Raw genomic sequence first — 24,915 nt, forward strand, 5'->3', positions numbered from 1 at the left:
TTCTGCCAAGAAAATCTGCTCAGGATAGTAAACACATGGTTTATGCAACCCAAACACTGACTATACATAGACATCTCCCAATGGTCTGCATTGAAATCAGATTGATTACATCCTGTGTAATCATCGTTGGCAAAGTTCAGTCGTTGCAATAAAAACTTTTCCTGGCGTGGACTGCGGCACTGATCATAAACTACTTGCAGCTAAGATCAAGATCAAATTCCATAGCATTGAGAAACGCACTCCATTGTAAAAATTTGACTCCTCTAAAATCCCTTAGGCCGGCTGCACACGGCCGTGACGGGCTCCGCCGCGCCGAAGCCCGTCACAGTGCCCCCCCAGAGACCCCATACTTGTCAGCGGATCCGGCGTTCTGGGTCCCGCATGACGCTTCGGCGTTACGCGCCGCAGCGTCATGTGACACGCCAGCCACGTCAATAGACACGCCCACCGCGTCTCATGACACGGCCGGCCGCGTCAATAGACAGGCCCACCGTGTCACGACGCGGCGGTGGTGGGCGGAGAGGTGATTTCACGTGCTACAGTGGAAGATAGCGTAAGCGGACGGCTTCCATTGACTGCAATGGAAGCCGGCCGCGCGTACACACGCGGCAAATAGAGCATGCCGCGGGTGAGCATTCCGCACCGTGAGCATTGAGCTATTAGTTAGGTCCAATAGAACCTAATAGCTGCGGGCAATGCGGCGGATTTTCGCCGCGTATTATGCGGCGGAAATCCGTCCGTGGGAAGGAGGCCTTACTCAAACACTGTTGAGGGAGCAAACCGATTCGAACTGCTTGACACATCAGAAAAATATTTAGAAGAACTATGACACGATATACAGTCCACAGTTATAGAAGTAGCCAATAAGCATCTTCTAAAAGAAGCAGGAAAAACTATGCAATTGGTTGTCCGAGCAATGCCTCAGAATGACCGATAAAAGAAGAGCAGCAAAGGCGGCCAGCAACAAAGACGAAGTTTGGCAACTAAATGCCTATTTTCAGGGAGCGGCATGGAAAGACAAGGAAATGGACTGGAGCGAGCGTTGCAAACAGCACAAAGCAGAAGCTATGAAAGGCCATATGCGAGGCCTATTTTAACAGGTTAAGATGGCCTGAAAACCTTTCTTGGCATGCAACGGCAAAAATGGGAAGGAACTGAATGACCAACAGAGTATCAGGGATAGGTGGAGGCAATACTCAGATGAACTATATGTCTGCAACCACATACCTGGAGCATTGCATGAGGTGGAGCCTGTGGACTTGGAGCCCCCCATAACGGAGTCGGTAGTGGTTATGGCAATGAAACAACTAACCAAAAATAAAGCACCAGGCATAACATACCAGCAGAGCTATTGCTGCCAGTACCAGTGAAAATCATCACATCGCTGTGCCAGGCAGTATGGGTATTCACACAATGGCCACAGGACTGGAAAAGATCTGTCTTCATCCCTCTACCAAAGAAGGGCGACTCCCAGAATTGCTCCAACTACTGACCAATAGCCCTCATTCTGCAAGCAAGCAAGATCCTTCTCAAGATTAGTCAAAGCGGCACTCCCTAATGTGCAGGCAGAAGTCTGGCGAGGACGCGGCACCCGTGACCATATTGCAAACCTGCGATGGACCATGGAAAATGCTTGAATACCAAAAGAATATCTACATGTGCTTCATCAACTTCATCAAGCCTTTGACTACATCGACCATGACAAGCTATGGCAGGCTCTACAAGAGCTGGGCGAATCTGCGCATCTAGTCAAGCTGATCACTTTATACCAATCAAGAAGCCACTGCGATACACAGTATGGGCATACAGATTGGTTTGGGATAGGCAAAGGTGTCCGACAGGGCTGCATCCTCTCACCCATATTGTTTAACCTGTATACAGAAGTGATCATGCAGAAAATGGACCTAGATGAATTGGAAATCGGGCTGAAAATAGGTGGCAGAAACATCAACTATCTCTGTTATGCGGATGCCACAACCCTGCTTGCAGAAACAGAAGGAGGTCTGAAGCAGCTGATATGTAAGATGAAAACTAAAAATGAAAAAATAGGCCTCCTACCTGAATTTAAAGAAGACTACAATTGAAAACTGTAAAAAATGGGCAAATAAAAACAGATAAGCTCATAGAATGCGTGCGAGACTTCATCCTCCTTGGCTCAAAAATCGACAACGAGGCCATAGAGTGCATGTGAGACTTCATCCTCCTTGCCTCAAAAATCGACAACGAGGCCATAGAGTGTGTGTGAGACTTCATCCTCCTTCGCTCAAAAATTGACCAGGCTGGAGAATCTATGCCAGAGATAAAACATAGGATAGCATTGGGGCGAAGGGTGATGCTAATCCTGGACAAAATTTGGAGAAGTAGGGATGTCTTCATAGCCACTAGAGATGAGCGAACGTACTCGTTACGAGTACTTACGCACCCGAGCACCGCCATTTTCGAGTACAGCGGTACTCGCGCGTAAAGATTCGGGGGGCGCCGTGGCGGCACGGGGGGTAGCAGTGGGGAGTGGGGGGGAGAGGGAGAGAGAGAGGGCTCCCCCCTGTTCCCCGCTGCTACCCCCCGCACCGCCGCGCCTCTCCCCGCCCCCCGAATCTTTACGCCCGAGTACTGAAGTACTCGAAAATGGCGGTACTCTGGTGCGTAAGTACTCATTACGAGTACGTTCGCTCATCTCTAATAGCCACTAAACGCAGGCTAGTGCAAACCACTGTTTTCCCCATAGCCATGTATGGATGTGAGAGCTGAATGCGCAGAAAGCTGATAGGATTGATACGTTGGAGCTGTGGTGCTGGTGAAAGCTGCTGCGTATACCCTGGACAGTGAGCGTAACGAACAGAAAAGTCCTGAAATGTATAAGACCCGATATATCACTGGAGGGCAAGATGATCGGGCTCTGGCTCACGGATTTTGGCCATGTAATGTTAGCTGAGTTGCTATAAAAATCTATAATACTTTGACAAATCAGTGGCAAAAGAAGACCCGGCCGCCAAAGAACATGATGGCTAATCCTGTCAGAGCTGATACTGGCATGGATCTCACACAACTGAAAGGAGCAGTACAAAACCGAAAAACCTGGAGGGAGGGAGCCATTAGGGTCGCCGAGGGTTGTGAATGACTAAATGGCTAACAACAACCTTTTATCTCAGTCAGGCTTATAGACGTCAATGTGGCAGTAGTCAAGCGTGCACATCAACGCTTTATTCACTATGGGGACTTAGGAGTGTGCAATTCTCATGATCTTTGGGAGTCCCAACGTATGAACCCCCAGTGGACGTAAATTTATCTCTTGTCTTGTAGAAGTACACAATGAAGGCGTTTGTGCTCTGACTTACGGAGCGCTCGATTGGTTCCACAAGACTCATTGAGATTATTGGAATGGTGATTCTTATACTTGACCACTACTCTCGTCTCCCAGGCAAGCAAGCGAGAGAGAAAAAAGATCCCTGGGATCTGTTTTCTAGTGGTCTTGGGGTCCCAGTGGTGGGGCCCCCAGTGTGATCTTTTTGCATCTATTCTGTGAAGACGAGCTTACTGTTTGTTGAAGAAAACTTGTGAAGTGTGGGAGAATGTCCAAGGAGTGTTATTGCTGGCCATGCACTTTAGTTTACTTTGCACTGAATACTTGAGTGTTTTCTGTTCTGACAGCTCTATAAACCTGCATACTTGGGTCAGCTGCGCATGTGTACTCAGGGTTGTCGGAGGGAAGTAATGACCGCCAGGCACGTATGGGTATTATCCAATATCCTGCTAATAAGCCACTCGTCGTATTATGAAAATGTTTGATGTTCTGATAAATTATGTGGCTCTTCTGTGTTAACATGGCGCTGGCGGTCTATGGGTGGATGTTCAGCCATAAAATCAGCTCTCAAGTATTTTGACTATTTGTAGATCTAAGAAGTTTTTTTTTTTTTTTTCCTGATGCCCTATTTATCCACTTTTATAGAAAAATATTGTATAGTCAACTCCCCTGCATGATTTGACATTATCCTCTTTTGAAATCCCAAGCCTCTGATATTAAGGCCGGTTGCTTTTGAGTTGAGTGATAACATAAGCAGGGGATTATTACTTACTAGAAGAGGATAAACCAGAGAAAAAGGTTTTATTTGTGGAGTTCAAAGATACAAAGAATAAAAGATCATTTTTGTCATATATGTCATGAGCTGCATTTTTCCGTTGTAAATCTGGTCAGAAGACAGGCAGAACACACAGTGATCCTAAAGGCCCATTTACACGCGATGAGTGTCGGGCAAAAGATGCCAGATAGCGTATCCTGTGCTGTTACACAGGAGCGAGTATCGCTGGATCGCTCACAGCGCGGTTAGCATATAGGTGGGGCGGCCAGGGAGCGTTCTGCCCCCGCCCGCCTGCATTCACTGTAAGCAGACAGTCGTTTCAGAACTGAACGCCTGCTGTTTGCACTGATCGGCTTTTCGTTCGGTTTTCAAGCATGCTGAAACGGGACGACACTCATCCAGTCATTCAGTCTCTGCATGCATTTACACGGGACGACTATTGGTGCAGATTCGCACCAAAATCCGCAGCATAATTTGCACTGTGGATTTTGACGTGGATCCGCAGGAGATTTCACCCTTTCAGTTGAAATGGTAACGTTTGCTTTGGATCTTTGTCAAATTTGCACTAATTCAGCTCTGTGTGAACGTACCCTGTAGACCCGCCAATTTGTCTTTTGAATGAACGATGTCAGAGTTTGGTCGTTCGCTCGAGCAGCCGATTTATACAGTCAGATACATTCTTGGCTCCTGGAAATGAGCAATCGTTTAGTCGTTCATATTCGCTGTATTAGTGAATGAGAACAATTGAACCACCGATATTTAAACCACTTGATTAGTGAACGAGCCAACAATGATTTTTATGCCTGCATAAAATGAATGAAAAGCGAACAAACCATCGTTTGTCGTTTGATCGCTGTCTGCGAATGCACTGAACAATTGTTAATTTTTAACGATTTTTTTTTTAAACTATAAGTTTTCTGTTTAAAAGGACCTTAAAAGATTCTCCTCTCTCCTTTTTCATTTTGTTTTATAAACCGAAACCTGATTTGTATTGGTACATCTTTTATGTTTCATCCCTCCTTAGCACTGACTTCCCTGTTGCTGGTACTCACAGCACCTCTTCCTATTGTGAGCACTTCTGATGCAGCATTTAATAGAGTCCTGTGATAGAAAGCGCTGAGCCAGTTACCCACTTACACACATTCTCAACCAGACCAAGCATGCTCATTTTATATACCTACCTTTTTATGAGGCACAGTATTAAACACTTTAGAAAAGTCACCATACCCAAGATCCAGTGACTCTCCCTGGTCTGGTCTAGCACTTACCTCCTTGCAGAAGCTGATCAGGTTGGCTTGACAGTAGCCAACCCCTCATAAACCCATACTGATACGGAGTTATACAGCTATTATACTCTCGGATCACCCACAATGGAAGTAAGACTTACCGGCCTGTAACTTCCAGGGTCACTTTTCATCCCTTTTTGAATATTGGCAGCACATACACGATGCACAAATCCAGTGGAACAGGCATATTCACTATAGAGTCCTTATATCTACAAAACAATGTCTTGTAGAATTAAAACTAATGATTGAGCGACTGTTAAATACCCCAAATAACGACTTCACAAAGTCTTAAATATGTCTTTTTAACTTTGTGCATGTGGTATGGATGCTCTTTATAAATTGGGAACCTGTTTGCTTTCCTTTGCATGGTCACCCCCCCCCCCCCCCCCGCGCAATAAATCCTCCTGGCGGTTCATTGTCATTCCTGAAATGTCAGCAGAGGGGTGACCTTTTGGTTGCACTAGAGCAGGTCTCTCCAGTGCACAGATACCCTTGGAGAATAAAATGACTTGCTTAATTTGTCCATAGTCCTATTTTTTTTCTTGCCGTTGTCTGAATGTTTCCTTATGATATGAATTTTTAGGATAAATTCTTTACTTATTGGTTCACTTTACTATATTTTCAAGGTCCAGATTCACAATACAGGCCACAGAAAATGGCATCTTTCAGTCTGCTTATAAATTTACAACCAGGGATATTAATAACTGTGAAGATACAATTTTGCTATTAAAGGGGTTGTCCCGCGCCGAAACGGGTTTTTTTTTTTTTTTTCAATAGGCCCCCGTTCGGCGCGAGACAAACCCAATGCATGTGTTAAAAAAAAAACCAAAACGTTTAGTACTTACCCGAATCCCCGCGCTGCGGCGACTTCTTCCTTACCTTACTAAGATGGCCGCTGGGATCTTCACCCACGATGCATCGCGGGGCTTCTCCCATGGTGCACCGTGGGCTCTGTGCGGTCCATTGCCGATTCCAGCCTCCTGATTGGCTGGAATCGGCACACGTGACGGGGCGGAGCTACGAGGACCGGCACGAGCGGCCCCATTCACCAGGGAGAAGACCGGACTGCGCAAGCGCGTCTAATCGGGCGATTAGACGCTGAAATTAGACGGCACCATGGAGACGGGGACGCTAGCAACGGAACAGGTAAGTGAATAACTTCTGTATGGCTCATATTTAATGCACGATGTACATTACAAAGTGCATTAATATGGCCATACAGAAGTGTATAACCCCACTTGCTTTCGCGGGACAACCCCTTTAAGTATTTATTAGGATGAAAGTCTCTAATGCCAGGGGTGCACGATATTGTCTTGTATTGGACCAGTCCCAAGGGTTACAATAAAATGTAAAGGGGTATTACCATTGGAGAAATATTAAGCATATTATATGCCATTAATGTATGATAAATGACAGGGGACCCCATGCAATGCATGTATGTGGCTCTCTCCATTACACATTATGGATGTTATGGTAACAGCTATGCATTTCACAACTTCCATGAACTCTAATGGAGAGAATCGCATGCATAGATAGCCACATAATCATATTCTCCTTTTGTGAACTGACAAACATATCAAGCGACCTCATGTTCCTACCACTTGGGTAACCCAGAGATGGCTTCACAGTGCACTATTAGTACTTGCAGAGCAGAGAAGAGCAGTTTCTACTGTGACCTGTAAAGTACATGTGAGCAGCCATGTATAAAAATGCCTTTCTGTGTTCAGATTGTTTGGGGCTGTAGAGAAGGGCATCATAGGCCACATGTGGCTCCTGGGCAGCAGGTTGTGCACGCCTGCCTTTTGCTGAGCATACAGGACCTAAATGAAGTGTATGGAGAGCATGGTTTCATGGGTCGTTCTACCTTTTATTTATTTTTTTAAACACATTTAAGTCCTGGCAGGCTGGTAATTAACCCAAGCCCGCACCATCCCACAGCGGAACTGGCTGTGACTTACAGCGGGCTTCCTGCTGCAACAGTGGAGATCGGCGAGCGTACCGCTACCAGCGGTCCTCCCCTTACATGCTGCGATCAATGTAGTTTACAGCATGTAAAGGGTTCAGAGGGAGCAAAGTCTCTCTGTGATCTGAGATTTTCTGGTTCAAGTCTCTACATTAAAAATGTAAAAAAAAATAAAAATAGTGTTAAACCTTTTTTGCACACTTTCCCCTCATTAATTAAAAAAACAACCCCCCCCCCCCCACATATTTGGTATCATCGTATCCGACCTGTACACATTGAACACACAATTTATCCAACATAGCAAAAACTGTGAAAATCTCCCTTTCAATCTGAGGCAAAATGTTTGTTCATTTTGCCTCTCAAAAAAAAACAATAAAAGTGATCAAAAATGCAGAATGTACACCAAAAATGTTACCAATAAAAACTACAACTCGTCAAGCAAAAAACAAGCCCTCACAGAGCTCCGTCCATAGAAAATAATGTAATGGGACTTTGAATGCAATGATGTGAAAATAAAAAATTCCAAAAAAAACTGGTTTTATTGTGTAAAAGTGAAGTTAATTTTTTAAATATCTTAATCGAACCAACCCGTAGAAAGAAAAATTTGCATGTCTTTTATCCTGCCAAAAAATGGGAAAACTGGTGTTTTTTCAACCTGACCTCTAAAATAAAAAAAATTTCAGTTTTTTATGATATATTATATGTACCCAAAATCATACCAATAAAAGCTACAGTTTACTGCACAAAAAAACAATCCCTCCTATGGCCATGTCGCCAGAAAAATAAGTTATGTCTTTTGAAAAGTAGAGATGAAAATCCCCCCAAAATTGTTGCATCCTTATGGCCAAAATACACCATTACCTTTAGGGGTTAACTAGCAGTCTAAACTCGCCTCTGCCAGGATGTACTATAAACTATTTCAGAACTACAAAAGGTTAACTTAAAGATAAAACCTAATGGAGCTGCTTTCATTATATAATCGTTTTTGTTTTTTGATAGGTCCATGAACGCACAGAAGAAATGGATTTCCTGTTGATGATTGTACGCAAACTTTTACGAACTAATTCAGGAATGGTGAAGGTCAGTGAAAACTGTACATAAAACGTTAATGGCGCCTATCTGTAGTGTGTAAAGGGTGATTGTGTTCAATTTGGCTTAATTTAGAGTTGTGATGACACATTCCATTTAATGTGGGGTTGATTGGGGAAGGTTATGTTGTATGGTATGAGGTGCGCTGTAACTTTTGCTGCAGGGATTGTGTGACTGTACCAGATTTCAAATGCACCAGTCAGGGCTCAAGGCGGAAATGGATAAATTGGATGCTTTTTGTCTCCTAGGTCTAAAAATTCGGGAGACAATTTTTTTGGATGGGGCTCACCAAATTAAAAATTAACATATTATATACATATAAAAAAGCCGTGACTCTTGGCTGGGGTTGGACTGGCAGCAGTGTAAACACTAGGTAATGGCTTCACTAGGCGGCTACATTGATACTAGGCTATGGATTGACCAAACAGTGTACAGAAAACCTTATGCTCCATGTTCTGACTACCTACATCCACCAAGCTAGGTAGTATAGGACCTTACCGTATACAGACATACCTGTATATTAAACTCTCTAACAGTATGCTGTTAGCTGTTAACCCCTTAGTGACCAGCCCATAGTGTTTTTACGTCCTGCTCAAGTGGGCTTTATTCCCTGAGGACATAAAAACGTGTCCTGCAGGGAATAAAGCCTCGTGGGCTCTGAATGTGACAGCTCCATGCTGTCGGTGCCCGCAGGTAACCGACAGCATGGAGCTGTCATCCTGGGCTGTGGGCAGTCCTCCCCGACAATGCGATCGGCACTATCCAATGGATAGCGCCAATTGCAATAAAGTGAAAAAAAAGTTTAAAAGAAAGTTAGATTCAGCTGCCCTGATGAAATTACTCACCCGCCTTCTCCCAGGTGTTCTGCGGTGAAGGGGTCCTCCTGGATTTGCCACCGCTCTTCTGCGCATGCGTGCCAGACGAATAACGTCACACGCATGCGCAGAAGGCCGGGAGCCCCGGTAAATTCAAAATCTCCTGGCTCCCGGGTCCTGAAGGTAGCCGGGAACTAGGAGATGTTACCGGGGACCGCGGTGACCTGGGCCTGTGATCGCAAAAAAGTTTTAAAAAAGTTTTTAAAAAATACAAGTTTCCCCTCCCCTCATGGATCGGATCCATGAGTGTAGGTGAAAATACTCACCCCAGGTCCTCCACGATGTCCCAGTGTTCCGGGACCTGAAGTCCCTTTCTGCGCATGCGCGCCCAACGTCAATCATTGGGCGCGTGCACAGAGGGGCTCAGGCCCCAGGAAATTCAAAATCCCTCTGCTCCTGGCTACTATGTGTAGGGAGGATGAAAGTACGTACATAAGGCCCTCGGATTTATCTGCGGACCTTACTCCAACTTCTGCGCACGTTTCCGTCGCCATAATGGTGGACGCATGCGCAAATTCTCTCTGCTCCTGGCTACAAAACTTAGCCGAGAGCCCGGAGATTTCACGGGGGGGGGGGGGGGCGCCCGCGGGGGGGGGGGGGCGCCCGCGGGGGGGGGGGGGGCGCCCGAACTGGTCATGTGTTCGCCGTTATCCAATGGATAATGGCGATCACGTAAAAGTTTAAAAAAAAATAAAATAATTGAAGTTACATCTCCCCTCACCGATGTGATCGGTGAGAGGAAATGAAACTTTTTGCCGGAGGCCTCCGTATTTGAACCCTGACGCGATCCTCCTTTGTGAGCCTTACCGGATTCTGCACATGCGACCGCCGGCAAAATGCTGGACACATGCGCAGGAGTCGGGGAGCCCAGGAAATTTTAAATCTCCTTGCTCTCAGCGACCAACGGTCACCGAGAACCTGGAACAGTGACAGGTAGCCTCGTTGAGCGGTCCCCGGTTACATGATAAAAAAGTAGCGATCTAACATAGGTCGGTCTTACATGACCGGATAGGAATTACGGATTCCGCATGCGTCTGATCCGCGGTAATATGCAGATCAATCACATTGGATTACACAATTCCGCTCACATTAGTGGGTCGAAATTGTGTAATCCACTCGCAGAAAAGAGAACGCAGCAGGTTCTATTTTACCGCGGATATCCGCAACATAGAGCCTATTGTGCTCCATGGTCGTGGATATACCCGCAGCCCATACGCAACTACATTGTGTATGGGCTGTTAGTACCCGTGTCATCGCTAAGCGATGGTCCGGGAAAAAAAGGTGTACTGCACATGACCGCCTGTGTGAGTTTGCAGTTATGCGCAGTACATTACATGGCCATACACAACGCCACGGCCAGGGTCACAGCTGGGATCCGCTGCGGGCCTCCGCAAGCGGATTCCACCTACGGCTGCGTGAGCCCGGCGTTATTCAGACCGCTACCTGTAATACGTATTTTACAAGAAGCCCCGGGCACGCTCGCCTTCATGCAGTTCCAGGAGCAGCTTGTTGAGCGTCTTCTGTGTGAGACCACCGCACCTCAGCCAGCTTACGAAGACTCATGGAACGCCACTTTTTACACCCCATCCCTGCCACTGAGGTCAAAAAATACCCCCCCAAAAGCATGAGAGGAGGGGGGTTACCTGATTTTATTGCCCCATGTGCCCATTCCAGCCAGCCTCCGTAATTACCCCTGTTTTCGGAAATACCACACAGTTCACATTATTACTTTTATCTAAGATTTGGGGAACGCCGAAAAAGGCGGGGGGGGGGGGGGGGGGGAATATTTTTAGGGAGTCAATTTTTATTCCGTACAAGTGGGCAATGGGGCCTGGAATTTATTCAGTTGTGCCCTGCAATCCGTGTGTTCCCTCCATTATAGGCCTTGCCATGGGTCCTGTAAGTAGATTAGGGCCACAATGGGTATGTTTCTGAACACTGGACAAACAGGGGAATCCATTTCGGGGTGAAAGTCTTGATTTATATGTGTGCTGCAAAAAAAAGCTGTTTTTAAAATGACAGAATTGCCAAAAAAATGAAAATCACATTTTTTTCCTTTGCTTGAATTCATTCAAAAACGGTGGCGTCAAAATAGGCTGTACACCCCTAGATAAATTCGCTAAGAGTCTAGTTTTCAAAATGGGGTCACTTGTGTGGGTTCTATATGGTTTTGGCCGCTCAAGAACTCTACGTGTGTGCTATGGGGCCTAAAAAGACTTCAAGCAAAATTTCTGTTCTGAAAGCCACTGACTACTCTTTTCATTTTGGGCCCCGTTATGCATCCAGACATAAGATTAGGGCGACAGTGGGTATATTTCTGAACACATGACAAACGGGGATCCATTTTGGGGTGTCAATCCTTATTTTCATGTAAACTATAGGAAAAAATATGTCTTTAAAATGACATATTTGCAAAAATATGAAATTTTTCTTTTTCTCCTCTAAATTGAATTAATTTCTGAAAAAAACTATGGGGTCAAAATACTCCTGACCCCCCTCAGTGAATACATTAAGGGGTGTAGTTTTTAAAATAGGGTCATTTGTGTGGGTATCTATCATTCTGACACCTATGAACGTTTACAAACTTTGCTTTGGGCAGGAAAACAAAGTGCTCCTCAAAATGCTGAAAAGTAATGTTAAATTTGTACATCTCCTAAATGGTTAAAAAACATAAGTTTTTCAAATGTGCATTCAGAATAAAGTAAATAGATGGAAATATATATCTTAGCAAAAGTTTGTACAGTATGTTTGCACATATTTGATATACCGTATATACCGGCGTATAAGACGACTTTTGAACCCCGAAAAATCTGCTCTGCAGTCGGGGGTCGTCTTATGCGCCGGTAATACAAAAAAAAAAAAAGTGTAAAAAAAAAAAATTTTATTACTCACCTCCCCCGGCGTTCTGTCGCGCTCCGGCAGGATGTCGCTCGCTCCGGCAGGCTGTCGCTCGCTCCTCGTCCCCGCCGCAGCATAGCTTTCTGAATGCGGGGCTTGAAATCCCCGCTTCCAGAAAGCTAATACACACGCCGGCAGCCATGACAGCATTGAATGGCTGTGATTGGCTAAAGCACACGTGGCTTCAGCCAATCACACTATTCAATGACATCATTGAATGGCTGTGATTGGCTGAAGGCGCACGTGTTAGCAATCACACCCATTCAATGATGTCATTGAATAGTGTGATTGGCTGAAGCCACGTGTGCTTTAGCCAATCACAGCCATTCAATGATGTCATGGCTGCCGGCGTGTGTATTAGCTTTCTGGAAGCGGGGATTTCAAGCCCCACATTCAGAAAGCTATGCTGCGGCGGGGACGAGGAGCGAGCGACAGCCTGCCGGAGCGAGCGACATCCTGCCGGAGCGCGACAGAACGCCGTGGGAGGTGAGTAATAAAATTTTTTTTTTTTTCTCCACTGAATACCGGCGTATAAGGTGACAGTTGGGGGGTCGTCTTATACGCCCCGTCGCCTTATACGCCGGTATATACGGTATTACAGTTGAAAATGTGAAAAAAACGATAATTTATTTCAAAATTTCCCCAATATTGGCACTTATAATAATATACACAAATTCTGTTGGTCTATTTTCACCACCTAAATGAAGTACAATATGTGGCGAAAACAATGTCAGAATCACTTCGATATGCAAAACCTTTATAGAGTTATGCTATGTTAAAGTGACACATGTCAGATTTCCAAAATTTGGCCTGGTCATTAAGGCGCAAACAGGCTTGGTCACTAAGGGGTAAAAAAAGCACTCCCCTGAAAACTGTTTTTACCATCACTGCTGCCCTTAGGGCTCATGCCCACGAACGGAGCGGGATACTCCCGCGGATTTACGCCACGGGAGTACTGCGGTGGTATACAAAAAGTCCCCGCTGGTGATCGCGGTCTAGATTAATACAATGTTAATGGAGACCTCTGCTGCGGAAAAATGCGATGAAATAGAACGTCGCAATTTTTTTCCCACCCACAGCGAAAATCCACGGCAGAATTGTGCATGTGAGCACTGACAGGCAAAAAAGCCAATAGCTTCGTTATTCCGCCACAGATTTCCGCCCCAGGGAACACGGCCGAAATCTGTCTATGTGCGTTATCCCTTACCTGATTGTCACACCGTGGAGGTCTTCCATGCAGTGTAGCCTTCTGTCTGATGCTTGTTAGACACCACCTTGATGTTTTCATTATCAAACAATTCCATTGTGCGTTAGTTTTGCATTAGCTGGAGGCTATACCATCTTCGCCTGCTGGGTGGACAGTATAAATATTAACCTATACATTCGCCTAGATAAGCTAATGACCAAAAGTATGCATTCAGGAGGATAAATTATCATTATCTTCATTATAACTGTGTGACAGGAGCCTGTTATCGGTTGCAACGTGATAGGAGTTTCTACACCCTATGATATCTGCATATACCTACTACTAGTCTGTCACTTCCAGATCTGTAGAGAGAGCTTTGCATTAGTCGTATCACTAACCTCACAGGCAGGATTATACTGAAAGGTAAAAACACCTGTATGTAGGTAACACAGGATCCATCATTCACAATAGGTGATTAACTGTAACTCCCTGCAAAATGACCTCTCCACACCTCACAGAGTATGCCTAGAGCAGTCTCCCATGCAACTCAGTGGATCCTCTCTTGTCCATTGTGTGAATGGCGCAGGAATCTGCCATAAAGCATATCTAAAAATTCCCTTAACCTCTTAGTGACCACTCCATTAACTTTTTACGTCTTAGCTTTGTTGGATTTAATCCTTAGGGCAGTTAAAACACACTCGGCCTGAGGATTAAAGCTGCGGAGGCCGTGACAGCTCCATGCTGTCAGCTGCTGGAAGTAGCAGAGAACATGGACCTGTCATGGGGGGCTGCGGGGAGCGACCCCATGTCATGTGATTGCCGTTATCCAATTGATAACAGTGATCGCATGAAAGTAAACACAAAGTAAAATAAAGGTAAAGATTCAGCTCCCCTTATGGATTGGCGTTCTCGTCCTTCCAGGACCTGACGCCGCCTTCTGCTCCTGCACGCACCAGAAGTAAAACATCACACACGTGCAGAGGGCCGAGAGGCCCGGGAAATTTAAAATCACCCTGCTCTTGGCTGGTATGTGTAGCTGAGAGCCTGGATATTTCAAAAGGAGATTACGGTATGCAGTTCTTGGTCACGTGGTCACCGTTATCCATTGTAAAAGTAAAAAAAGTTAGTTTCACCTCCCGTCACTGATCTGATCCATAAGGGAGGTGAAATTACTAAGGCCTCCAGCAATGTCCCTCGACGGGCTCTTCACCCGTGGACCTACCCCCAGCTCCAGCGCAAGTGCAGAAGCTGGGGAGGGCCTGGGAAATTTAAAATCTCCTTGCTCTTGGCTACTAAAAGTAGCCTGGTGCATTACCGAGGGCCATGGTGATCGGTCAGGGTCATGTGATTGCCGTTATTCTATGGATAATGGCGATCATGTAAAAGTTAGAGTTGAAGTTTGATACTCCTTTCCGTTTCGGCCCTGTTGTGCATACAGACATAAGATTAGGGCCACTATTGGTATGTTTTTGAACACAGGACAAACTGGGGCATCTATTTCGGGGTGCAAATCCTCAGTTTCATGTGCACTATAGAAAAAGGTTGTCTTAAAAAATTTCATATTTTTTTTTAAAAAATGTTATTTTATTTTTCCCCTCTTAATCATTCTGACTAGAGATGAGCGAGCATACTCACTAAGGACAATTACTCCATCAAGCATTGTCCTTAGCGAGTATCTCCCCGCTCGAAAGAGAAGGTTCGGGTGCGGGTGACAGGTGAGTTGTGGCCATGAGAGGGAGAGAGGTTTTCCCTCGCCGCCGGCAGCCGAATCTTTGCTCCCGAGCGGGAAGGTACTCGCTAAGGGCAATGCTCGATCGAGCCGTTGCCCTTAGCGAGTACCTGCCTGCTCATCTCTAATTCTGACACCTATGAGCCTTTGTAATCTTGGCTTGGTGTAGGAAAACAAAGTGTTGATAAGTAATGTTAAATTTGTACGTCTCCTAAATGGTTCAAATGTGTGTCTAGAAAAAAGTAAACAGATGGAAATATATATCTTAGCAAAAATTTGTACAGTATGTTTGCACATATTTGAGGTATTGTAATTGAAAATATGGCAATTTTCCAAATTTTTGTGTTTTAATAAATATACACAAATTCTGTTGGTCTATTTTTACCACCTATATGAAGTACAATATGTGGCGAAAAACAATGTTAGTAAGTTCTTGGATAGGCAAAATCTTAACAGAGTTATTCCATGTTGGGGTTCTTACCCACTGCTGATAGACTTTCCTGCTATGCGAGAGCGAATGAAAACGCATGATTATGAAACCAATGATTTTCAATGGTTTAATTTTCATTTGTGATGTCTACACTCTAGCCTCGCAGTGCTAAGAAAATCTGCGATATCGCCCATTTTTTTTTGTTAATAGGACCGTCAGCCGCTGCACTGGCCTCATTGAAATCAATAAAAGAAGATCGGGAAGCAGGCTAGGAATCCCCCATAGAGAGGAGAGGAGAGGAGGGGGGGGGGGGGAGCTACAGGGGATCTCTGACATATCTCCACATATTTGGAGAGATAGGGGGCGGGGCTATGGGGCTTTCCCAGGGCTTCCCCGGGGGCGTGGCTGGAAGAGTTTCTATAGTGATCCCTCTAGCCAAGTGAGGGGGCGGGGCAAGCAGATGGGTATCGCAGATTTTTCTTAGCACTGCAAGGCTTGAGTGAAGGCATCGCAAATGAGCATGAAACCATTGAAAACCATTGGTTTCATAATCATGCTTTTTTTTAAACTCACTCTCGCATCGCAGGAACGTCTATCACCAGTGGGTATGAGCCCTTAGGCTGGGGTCACATGGGTCGTATTCCTGGCAGAAATCTCACTGTTTTGCCGCAGTGAAAAAAACGAAAGATTTCCACTGGGAAAGCGCAGCTTAAAAACCCGCGGCACTTAGCCACGGGTTTTGGAGCGGCGTGGCCGCATGCTTTTCCGTTGCGGCTGGCGCTCCCAAAAAGAGAAGTGAAGCTGCAGTGGAAACCCCCCCCCAAAAACCCATGCTGCGGACGGGGAATCAGCGCTGCAGCACCTGCTTTGCTGCGACGGATTGGCCGTCCCGTGTGAACAAGATTTTTGAGAAATCTCGTCCACATGGCCGGCTAACCTTGGGATTAGTGGCCGCAAGCGGATTTGCTGCAGCGAAATTCCGCATGGAATTTTCGCAGCACATCCGTCCTGTGTGAACCCAGAATTAAAGTGACACATGTCAGATTTGCAAAATGTGGCCTGGCCATTAAGGCGCAAATAGGCTGGGTCACTAAGGGGTTAAATCTCTGAATATACAGCAGGATTCCAGGATTATTAAAAACAATCTAAATGATATGCCTTTGATTCCAAAGTTTAGAAAATTAGGAATCATGATTTTTTTTCCCCCAGTTACATATGCGACTGTCTTGAGCATCACTTGAAGCCCTCTCAGTTCTTTAACTGTCAGATTTGTCATCTTGCTCATTTCCCCTCTGCTATATATCACAATCCACTTCTCTTCTTTCATGTAGCAGTTTTTAGCCCACCATATGCCAAGATGGCTAAAGCTGGGTTAAAATGATCCTAGTTAGTCTTTGTAAATAAAACTTGTGTTCCCTGAGGCTACATGGCATTCATCTGTGACCAGTGTAATGTGTTGTGATTAAGAGTTTTCTCGTGTTCACTCAAATTAATTTCTAAACTTTGCTGCAGGCCAGTGGAAATATAAAATTATTTGCATTAAATTGAGCTCTGGCTAAAACAACATTCAGACTTTGAAGTGTACTTATGTCTCACCATAAACTGCTTTACAAGCATTTCTGATTTGTATTGCATCATTGTGTGAATTACAGAAGGCATTTACAAGTTACTTACCGTTTCTTCAGAATTAAGGCCGGCTGTACACGGGCGTTGCGATATACCGCCACGGGAGCCGCCACAGGGGACTATTAGGTTTATCGCGGAAAATCGCGGTGACATATCATTATAATAGGTAATAGGTAAATCGCCGCATGCCGTGATTTTTATACGTGAGCAGAAGATCGCTGCGATGAATTGCAAGATTCCAAGCTTCGTGTCCAGGGTCAAAGGATCCCCATTAGCGGACGGGTTCTTCCATACTTCTTTCCATACCCCCTGCAGCACCTCTGTGGCGACATAAGCTGCAGGACAGGCTGACGGCGCAGAAATAGCTGTAAGGAAGTGAGGATGCTGACCATATACACAAAGGAATGGAGATACCCCAGTGGAAGAACAAGTACGGTCGTTTAGCGCAAACTCTGCCAATGGCAGGAATTCTGCCCACTGATGAGCCTTTTCGCTAGCAAGCAACCGTAAATATTGCACTAAATCCTGGTTCTTCCGCTCAGTCTGACCATTAGTCTGCGTGTGGAATGCTGACGAGAAGGAAAGCGACTTTCCCAGGTTTCTGCAGAAGGCTTGCCAAAATTGCGCAACAAACTGAACACCGCGATCAGATACAATGTTCTCAGGAACCCATGTAGACGAATGATTTCTTTTACAAAAATCTTGGAAAATTCTATCGCAGAAAGTAGCTTCTTTAACGCCACGAAATGTGCCATCTTTGAGAAACGGTCTACAACAACTAGGATAGTGGTGAACTTCTGACTCAGGTAGATCGGTGATAAAATCTACCGATAAATGCGACTACGGACGAGAAGGCACAGGTAACGGTCTCAGAGGCCCCTCCGCACGCCGATGCAGATTTTCGAGACATGCCTGGCCACTAGTAGTGTCTAGTACAAGGATCCAGGGTCCCCTGAACCCCAGGATGGCCTGCGAGGACAGATGAGTGGGACTCTTCAATGACTCTTAAGACGCAAGGTCTCTGGCCCTCCGGCACCCCCGTGGGAGCGTTCTGCTGATGTTTTGTAGCTAAACACTGTAATTGGCTGAGCGCTCAGCCAATCAGCACAGCCCTTTCAGGAGGTGGGCATTTTTAAATCCCCATCTGCTGAAAGTACTGGATAGCAGTGTCGGGGAGCCAACCGGAGGACGCGTCTAAGCGGCAGAGAGGTGAGTACATTTTTTTTCTTGTTTTTTTTTTTCCAGCTAATGATGATTTTCAAGGAAGGGCTTATATTTCAAGCCCTTCCCTAAAATCATGTTGCTGGGGTTGCCACAAACCACTGCTTTTCAATTGGGCCGGCAGCAGTGCCAACCCCATTGAAAGCAATGGGATAGCATGCTGCATTTCTACCACAGCTGTCACAGCTGTGGCAGAGGATTCCTTCGTCCCCGCGGGGAGAAAGAAACTCTTGCCACAGCTGTGGCAGAGGTCCGCTGTATTCTCCCTACGTTTTCAATGGGGCTAGCGCTGCCGCCGCTGGCCCTATTGAACACACTGGCGATATTCCAGTGTTTTTGATGCGCTGCGAGGCGAGTGTTTTCACTTGCTCTCGCAGCGCAGGAGAGAATAGTGGTCAACAAGCTCTACACAGTCGGAAAAAGAGGTCACTATACACAAGTAGCCTCTGAGAGCCTTTTTATAGGCCAAGTGTGGAAACACTTTTAGGGCCTCAGGAGATGTAACTGCAAGCCAAGTTTTGTAGCAAAATGACAACTTCTAGGTGTTCTTGACTTTTGTGTGTGTGTCTTTTTAACAAACTGGGTGAAATATGTACCACCTCTAGAACTTTTCCTGCTGTTTGGCTTACTTAAAGGGGTTGTCCCGCAGAAGCAAGTGCAGTTATGCACTTCTGTATGGCCATATTAATGCACTTTATAATATACATCGTGCATTAAATATTGGCCATACAGAAGTTATACACTTACCCCCTCCGGTGCTGGCGTCCCCGTCTCCATGGCGACAACTGAAGCCTTCTTCTCTGGTCGCCGCAACACTCGCGCTTGCGCAGAGAAGAATCCTCGTTTGTTGGGTCCGGGCTCACGAGCTGCGTCCTGGCTCCTCCCCCTTCTCAGCATCATCGCGTAGCTCCGCCCCGTCACGTGGTGCCGATCAGCCAGTGAGGTGGCTGTAATCGGCAGTGGAGCTCAGACTGGAGAAGAACAACCACGGTGCACCACGGGAGAAGACCAGCGGTGCACCTTGGGAAATGACGGCGACCATCTTGGAAGAAGATTTTTATAACTTTATGAAACCGCTTCATGGTGAGTAGAAACTCTCTAAAAAAAACGATTTACAGGGGTAGTTTGTAATGCTTGCTTAACATGGGGGACTGGGGTGTGAAAAATTTTTTCATTTTGTTGCTGCGGGACAACCCCTTTAAGAGACACATACACACTTTGCTGCTTGTTATATATACTATTGAAGATCTGAAGCTTATTTTTTCATGTCCTTCTATTTTCCTGGAGCTCATATGCAGGAAACCTCACATTAAAATACAGGATCCAATCTGTGGCACTGCAAAGGAGAGCACCTGACTAACTCCTTTAATGCACAGAGTTGGCCAGAGAGGGACCACAGACCCCCCCCCCCCCCCCCCATCCACATGCAGGTCACCCTGTGCTTTCTTGTTGTTGCTATATGTTTTCATAGGAGTTATGAATAAGGTGAACATGGAAAACCCGTCATATTGGTACAACCCTTGGAGTTTTTATGCTGATTAACTGCGAGGTTTAAATTACATTGGTAAAGATTTCTGCTTTGTAAATATAAGCCACCTGTTTAACAATCCTTTCCCCCCCCCTTCTTCAGGTAATTTTGATGTCTGCCACCATAAACTGCAGAGAATTTGCTGACTATTTTGCAGTGCCAGTCCTTAATAGGTTGGTTCCTGCATATGTCTTCAAAGTTGAAGGAAAACCATTTGATATTGAAGTATTGTATCTGGATGACTTGAAACCAGTTCTTAATATTAAGGTATGTATTAACCTGAGCTTCGCTGGACATTGCGGCTATGGATGTTTGTTCTTGAAAACTGCAGTGTTTCAGAAAAAAACTTAATTTGAAAATTCTTTTCAAACGAGGCTAGCATTCATAGGGCTGTGGCCTCACTGGCTTGTGCTTGCCCAGATCAGTTAGACTCGTAAGACTCTCACTGTTTGTGTATAGGAACGCTTGTCAGTCTAGTCAATCCTATGGCCCCTCTACCCAAGCTCCGTTTCAAGTGGCTTTTCAAAGTAGATTTCTGCTGAATTGTTGCATTGTTTAAGAATAAAGTGCTGCAGCCACCTTCTTCAAATCCCAATTAATTATTATTTTTTGAAATGACACAAGGCCTTTAATGGGTTGTTATCGGAACCCCAACAGGTCCGTTTGATTTCACTGCCTGCTCCAAATTGTAATTGAGAAGGGCATCCACGCTGATAAAGCCAAGGACGTAGAGGGCTGTATCAAAAGGCTATATGCTTCTGTTCTTTATCAGGAGGTAACATAGCTTTTTACAGACAAAGCATTGCATCACAAAAAAGGAGTGTACAGAAGGGTGATGGTATTTACATCTGATTGGTTACCTTACATACGTCATTTTGTGTTAACAGTAGAGATACATGCCCTAAAGTCATAAGAACTAGGGATAGGTTCTAGTTTCTAACGATTAACATATGTTAATGCCTTAAGGTGTGTGTTACTACTAAAACACGTGATTTCTAACAGAAAAAGAAACTAGTGCATGTTTTTTAGAGGGGTTTTCCAGTACTAAACTATTCGGGATCTGTTCACTGGACAGGTCAATAGTTGATCAAAAAAGGGCCCCTCGTTTGCGACCCCCGCACCACCCACCCCCTCCAACATAGATCAGCTAATGAGCAAGAACTTGGTGGCTGGAAAGCTGAAAATACTGCCTGTTCTGTAATGGCTAGTATGCTACTGCAGCTGTTTACAATTAAAGTGAATGAGAGCTGCACTACCATACTGCTGTACTGCCAAATGCATGGTGTTTTGAGCCGGCCACATATTTCTTCTCGGCAGGTGATTGACAAAGGTCTGAAGTGGTAGACTCATGTCCATTTGCTATTGATGACCTCTGTTCAGGGTCCTCCTCTCTTGGCCAGAGCAGAAAGTGGTTACAAAAACACCCCTCACTCTGGAGGACCTGACCTTTCCCGTCCTGCACTACACATGTGTAATGCCTATTTTCCCCTTTGGTGCTGCTGCAGGGAAGAACTTATTTGCAGGTTTACTCACAGATCCTTTCAGCTGATCACTGGGGAATTCTGCCTTAGGACACTTTGTCTTCGTCTTATTGTTTGGGGACCTTTCTAAGAAATAGAGATTATACAAAGCAGAAAACTCCTTTTATTTTTATATCCACCTAGTTCTGTGGGTGTAAGAGTGTTGGAACGTAGTGGTATCATGATATTCAATTTTACTTCTACGGCTGCTACCACAGCAAAGATCTTCATTTCTTTTGTTTTTCGAATATCACCCTTCGAGTATCATCTCAGGATTTCTAGTATGATGATTAACCAGAAAAATGATTTTTAGCATTTCAAAGGAAATGAGAGAATGAAGCTTGCTGATCATTAAGGGACTGCACTACTGAAAATAATTTCACTGGCATGTATACCCTGTTTCCCTGAAAATAAGACATAGCAGGATTTTTCTGGATTTTTGAGGATGCCGAATGCTTTTTCAGTATTTTTGAGGATGCTTGAAGTATAAGCCCTACTTCAAAATTGAGCCCTATTTACAGTTAATAAAAAAGACAATATAAATAGTGTCCAGGCAGCTGTACATGTGAGAGAGAGACTATTATCTCCTTTGCAATGACTGACGAGAGGTGTGATCGTTATCAGTAACTGCAATAGGAGTGTCTGTTCCTAGCTATGAAGAGCAATATGCATTGGTGACCATCACAGGAGGTAAGCTTACTTCAAAATGAGTAGTTTAAGAATACATAAACCCAAATAAGTAAATCACGTGACCATCTGACGTGAAAGAGCATGGAGTTTCATATAGAAAGAAATAACTTGCCACGTGTACGCATTTCTGGGGGGGATAGTAAGGTAATTAACGAAGCAAAATATTCAATCAAGTGGCTCTTTAAAGTAAATTGGTGCTCTTTTGATGCATAATAAAGAAATAAACGTCATGTAATGCTTGGTATATATTACAGTCTTATAGCTTTCACTTAAAGGGGCTTGGTCATTAAAAACAAAAAATCAATACTTTACTATTCCTGCCCCTTCGGTCTTCTTACCGCATCTTCTCTCCGTCGATCCACTCCTGGCTTTTGCAGTTCCCCGGGTCACCTCACCTCCAGTCGGATTCTTGTCATTCTCCTTCCTGCAGGTCAATGTACGCTACGTCACTAGTGACGTAACTTTCACTGCCTAGCAGGGAATGCAGACACCTATGTCGGGCTATTACCAAGACTGCGAATGCGCGCTGTCTCGTTACAATAGTATATGAACACTTGTGATGAGACAGTGTGCATGCGCAGTTTCTGCAATAGCTCGGCATTCCCTGCTAGGCACTGAACGTGTAGCGTACATTGACCTGCAGGAACGAGACTGCCGAGAATGGACACTTTGTTACCTGAAGAAGAGGATCCGGCTGGCTTGAGGTAAGGTGACCCGGGGGACTGCAGGAGCCAGGAGAAGACCGGCGGGGAGAATATGCAGTAAGAAGACAGCATTGGGAGGAATAGGTAAGTATTGATTTTTTTTCTTCTTCTTCTAATAACAGAACCCCTTTTAATAATGGATTGCCATTGATTCAGTCCATCCTCTGGAAGCCAGTTAGGTTTTGTCCTCCCTCGGTTAGTGAACTGTTGGTGCATTATTGCTCTCTGAGCATGTGCGAACAACACTTTGTTTAATATGTTTACTCTGCTGCTAAGTAATGTGTACAGGGGATTTGTACTTCATAGTACACAGACTAGGACTGATGGGAAGTGTGGGAGAGCATCGTGCCGCCAATTCACATTTTAAAAGGAAGACCATGAAGTACAAGGATTGCATATTAAAAAGGTTGTTCTCTGGAAAGAGTCACCCCTTTTTGGAGCATTTTCAATAGAGTTTGTCGTCTAAATAAGATGTGCCTGATTAATGGTGGAATCCCCTTTTAAGGAAGAGTGTTCTTTCTGCACACCTAATTATTTAATTTGCTTGTTCTAGGTGGTGCCTCATTACTATGATGAACCAACTATATGTAAAGAAATGTATGAAGTTGCAGCATCTTTGATAAATTTATTTGATAATATGGAAAAGGAAGAGCAGAGGTAAGTGCTATGAGAAACCAACTGGCTTGTCCTAATTCAGAGATGTCTAGCAAAAGAGGACATTAAGACTTCACAGGTTAATAAAGCCAGTATACAAGTTGAAAATGGAGTAACAGTACACATCAATTAGACATTGCATTAAAGCACTTGCCTAATATCATATTGCTGCCACCGATATAGCTCTGGCTCACAGAAGTATAGATTCTATCAGACACTTTGGAGATGTCCTGTGGTATCTGGCACCAAAATGTGTGCAATAGATCCTTTTGAAGGGAATCTGTCAAATCCCTTGAACTCTATAAGCTATGTATATGGGCTCTAAAAAGGGAACCTGCAGAGCCCGATGATGTAAGATTTATACTTATTGTGACATTAGGGGATTAGTCACAACTCGGGACTGACCTCTTCTCTCAAAATGGTGGCATCAATGTTAAGAAATTGAACTCGCAACCAGAATTTTTTTCCCCCAAGTATATCTGGCATCTGCCAGTTTTATTGAATTACGGCAAGGGTTTACAGCACTTCATACTTGACAGTAAATGCAACACAATTAAACACCTGGCTGTCTGGCATCTAACTACTGTACACACTCTCTGTGGTCCTATCTTACACCCTATTTACACTGAAAGATGATCGCTCAAAAAGCGCTCAAACGACAGTATGAGTGACAGTTTTGAGCGATCATCTTTGCGTAGTCTCTAGTAGCTAATTAGCTACTAAAGAGCTATGCAGGCAGAGCAGGACACCGCTGCTAGCGCTCGGCGAACAATACAGCTGTTTTGCATGAGCAAACAGCTGCATTGTTCTCCGAGCTTACAGCTCGCATCCCGCTGTAAACTACCAGCGAGACACGAGCTGAAAGAATCTCATCAGTGCTGCTGACTGTGATAACAGTCTGCACCGCTGATAAGAGTTCATCACTCAATTCCAGAAAACTAGAATTGAGCGAGGAACGAATTGTGCACGAAAACTGCACGATGTCCGTGTATTTAGATGCAACGGTTATCGCTCAAAAGATAACTTCGAGTGAATTTTGAGCAAGAATCGTTGGGTCTAAAGGGCCTTTAGAGGCTTAGTGCTTCAACATAGCTCAGTTTAACATAACCAAAGTCCTTTACCAACACTTGTGCTGCAGTACAGAGGACATCTTTTCCACAGTCTGGGCGACAGAATTTCAGAAACTTTGGAGAAGCCACTTTGTTTACAAAATTGTCATAGTTGCCTCATAATTAAAAAGCAGAAACGCCCTTTTTCTGCCTGCCAGACAGACTTTTCCCTCCTTTTTCAGCGCTCAAACCCGCCACTGAACGCATTAAGCGGACTACAGAGTGTGCACAAACTAGCCGAATTTAAGGACTATTTAGGACTCGCCCAATGTATTCAGTGGTTGGTTTGAGTACTGAAAACTGGTGAACGCTTGATAAGGTAAGTATAAAA

The 24,915-nt window shown here is 44.8% G+C and overlaps 1 protein-coding gene across 1 annotated transcript in view; it reads left to right on the forward strand.

Moving 5' to 3' along the window:
• TDRD9 (tudor domain containing 9) overlaps positions 1-24,915 on the forward strand; it is a 143,240-nt gene that overhangs the window by 37,244 nt on the left and 81,081 nt on the right. The window contains exons 6-8 of the mRNA XM_066572415.1: positions 8,325-8,405; positions 20,010-20,174; positions 23,375-23,478. Of these exons, the coding sequence (XP_066428512.1) occupies positions 8,325-8,405; positions 20,010-20,174; positions 23,375-23,478 (350 nt within the window). The remainder of the gene's footprint in view (positions 1-8,324; positions 8,406-20,009; positions 20,175-23,374; positions 23,479-24,915) is intronic.

This window comes from Eleutherodactylus coqui, chromosome 6, assembly GCF_035609145.1.
Source record: "Eleutherodactylus coqui strain aEleCoq1 chromosome 6, aEleCoq1.hap1, whole genome shotgun sequence".
Classification (NCBI taxonomy): Eukaryota; Metazoa; Chordata; class Amphibia; order Anura; family Eleutherodactylidae; genus Eleutherodactylus; species Eleutherodactylus coqui.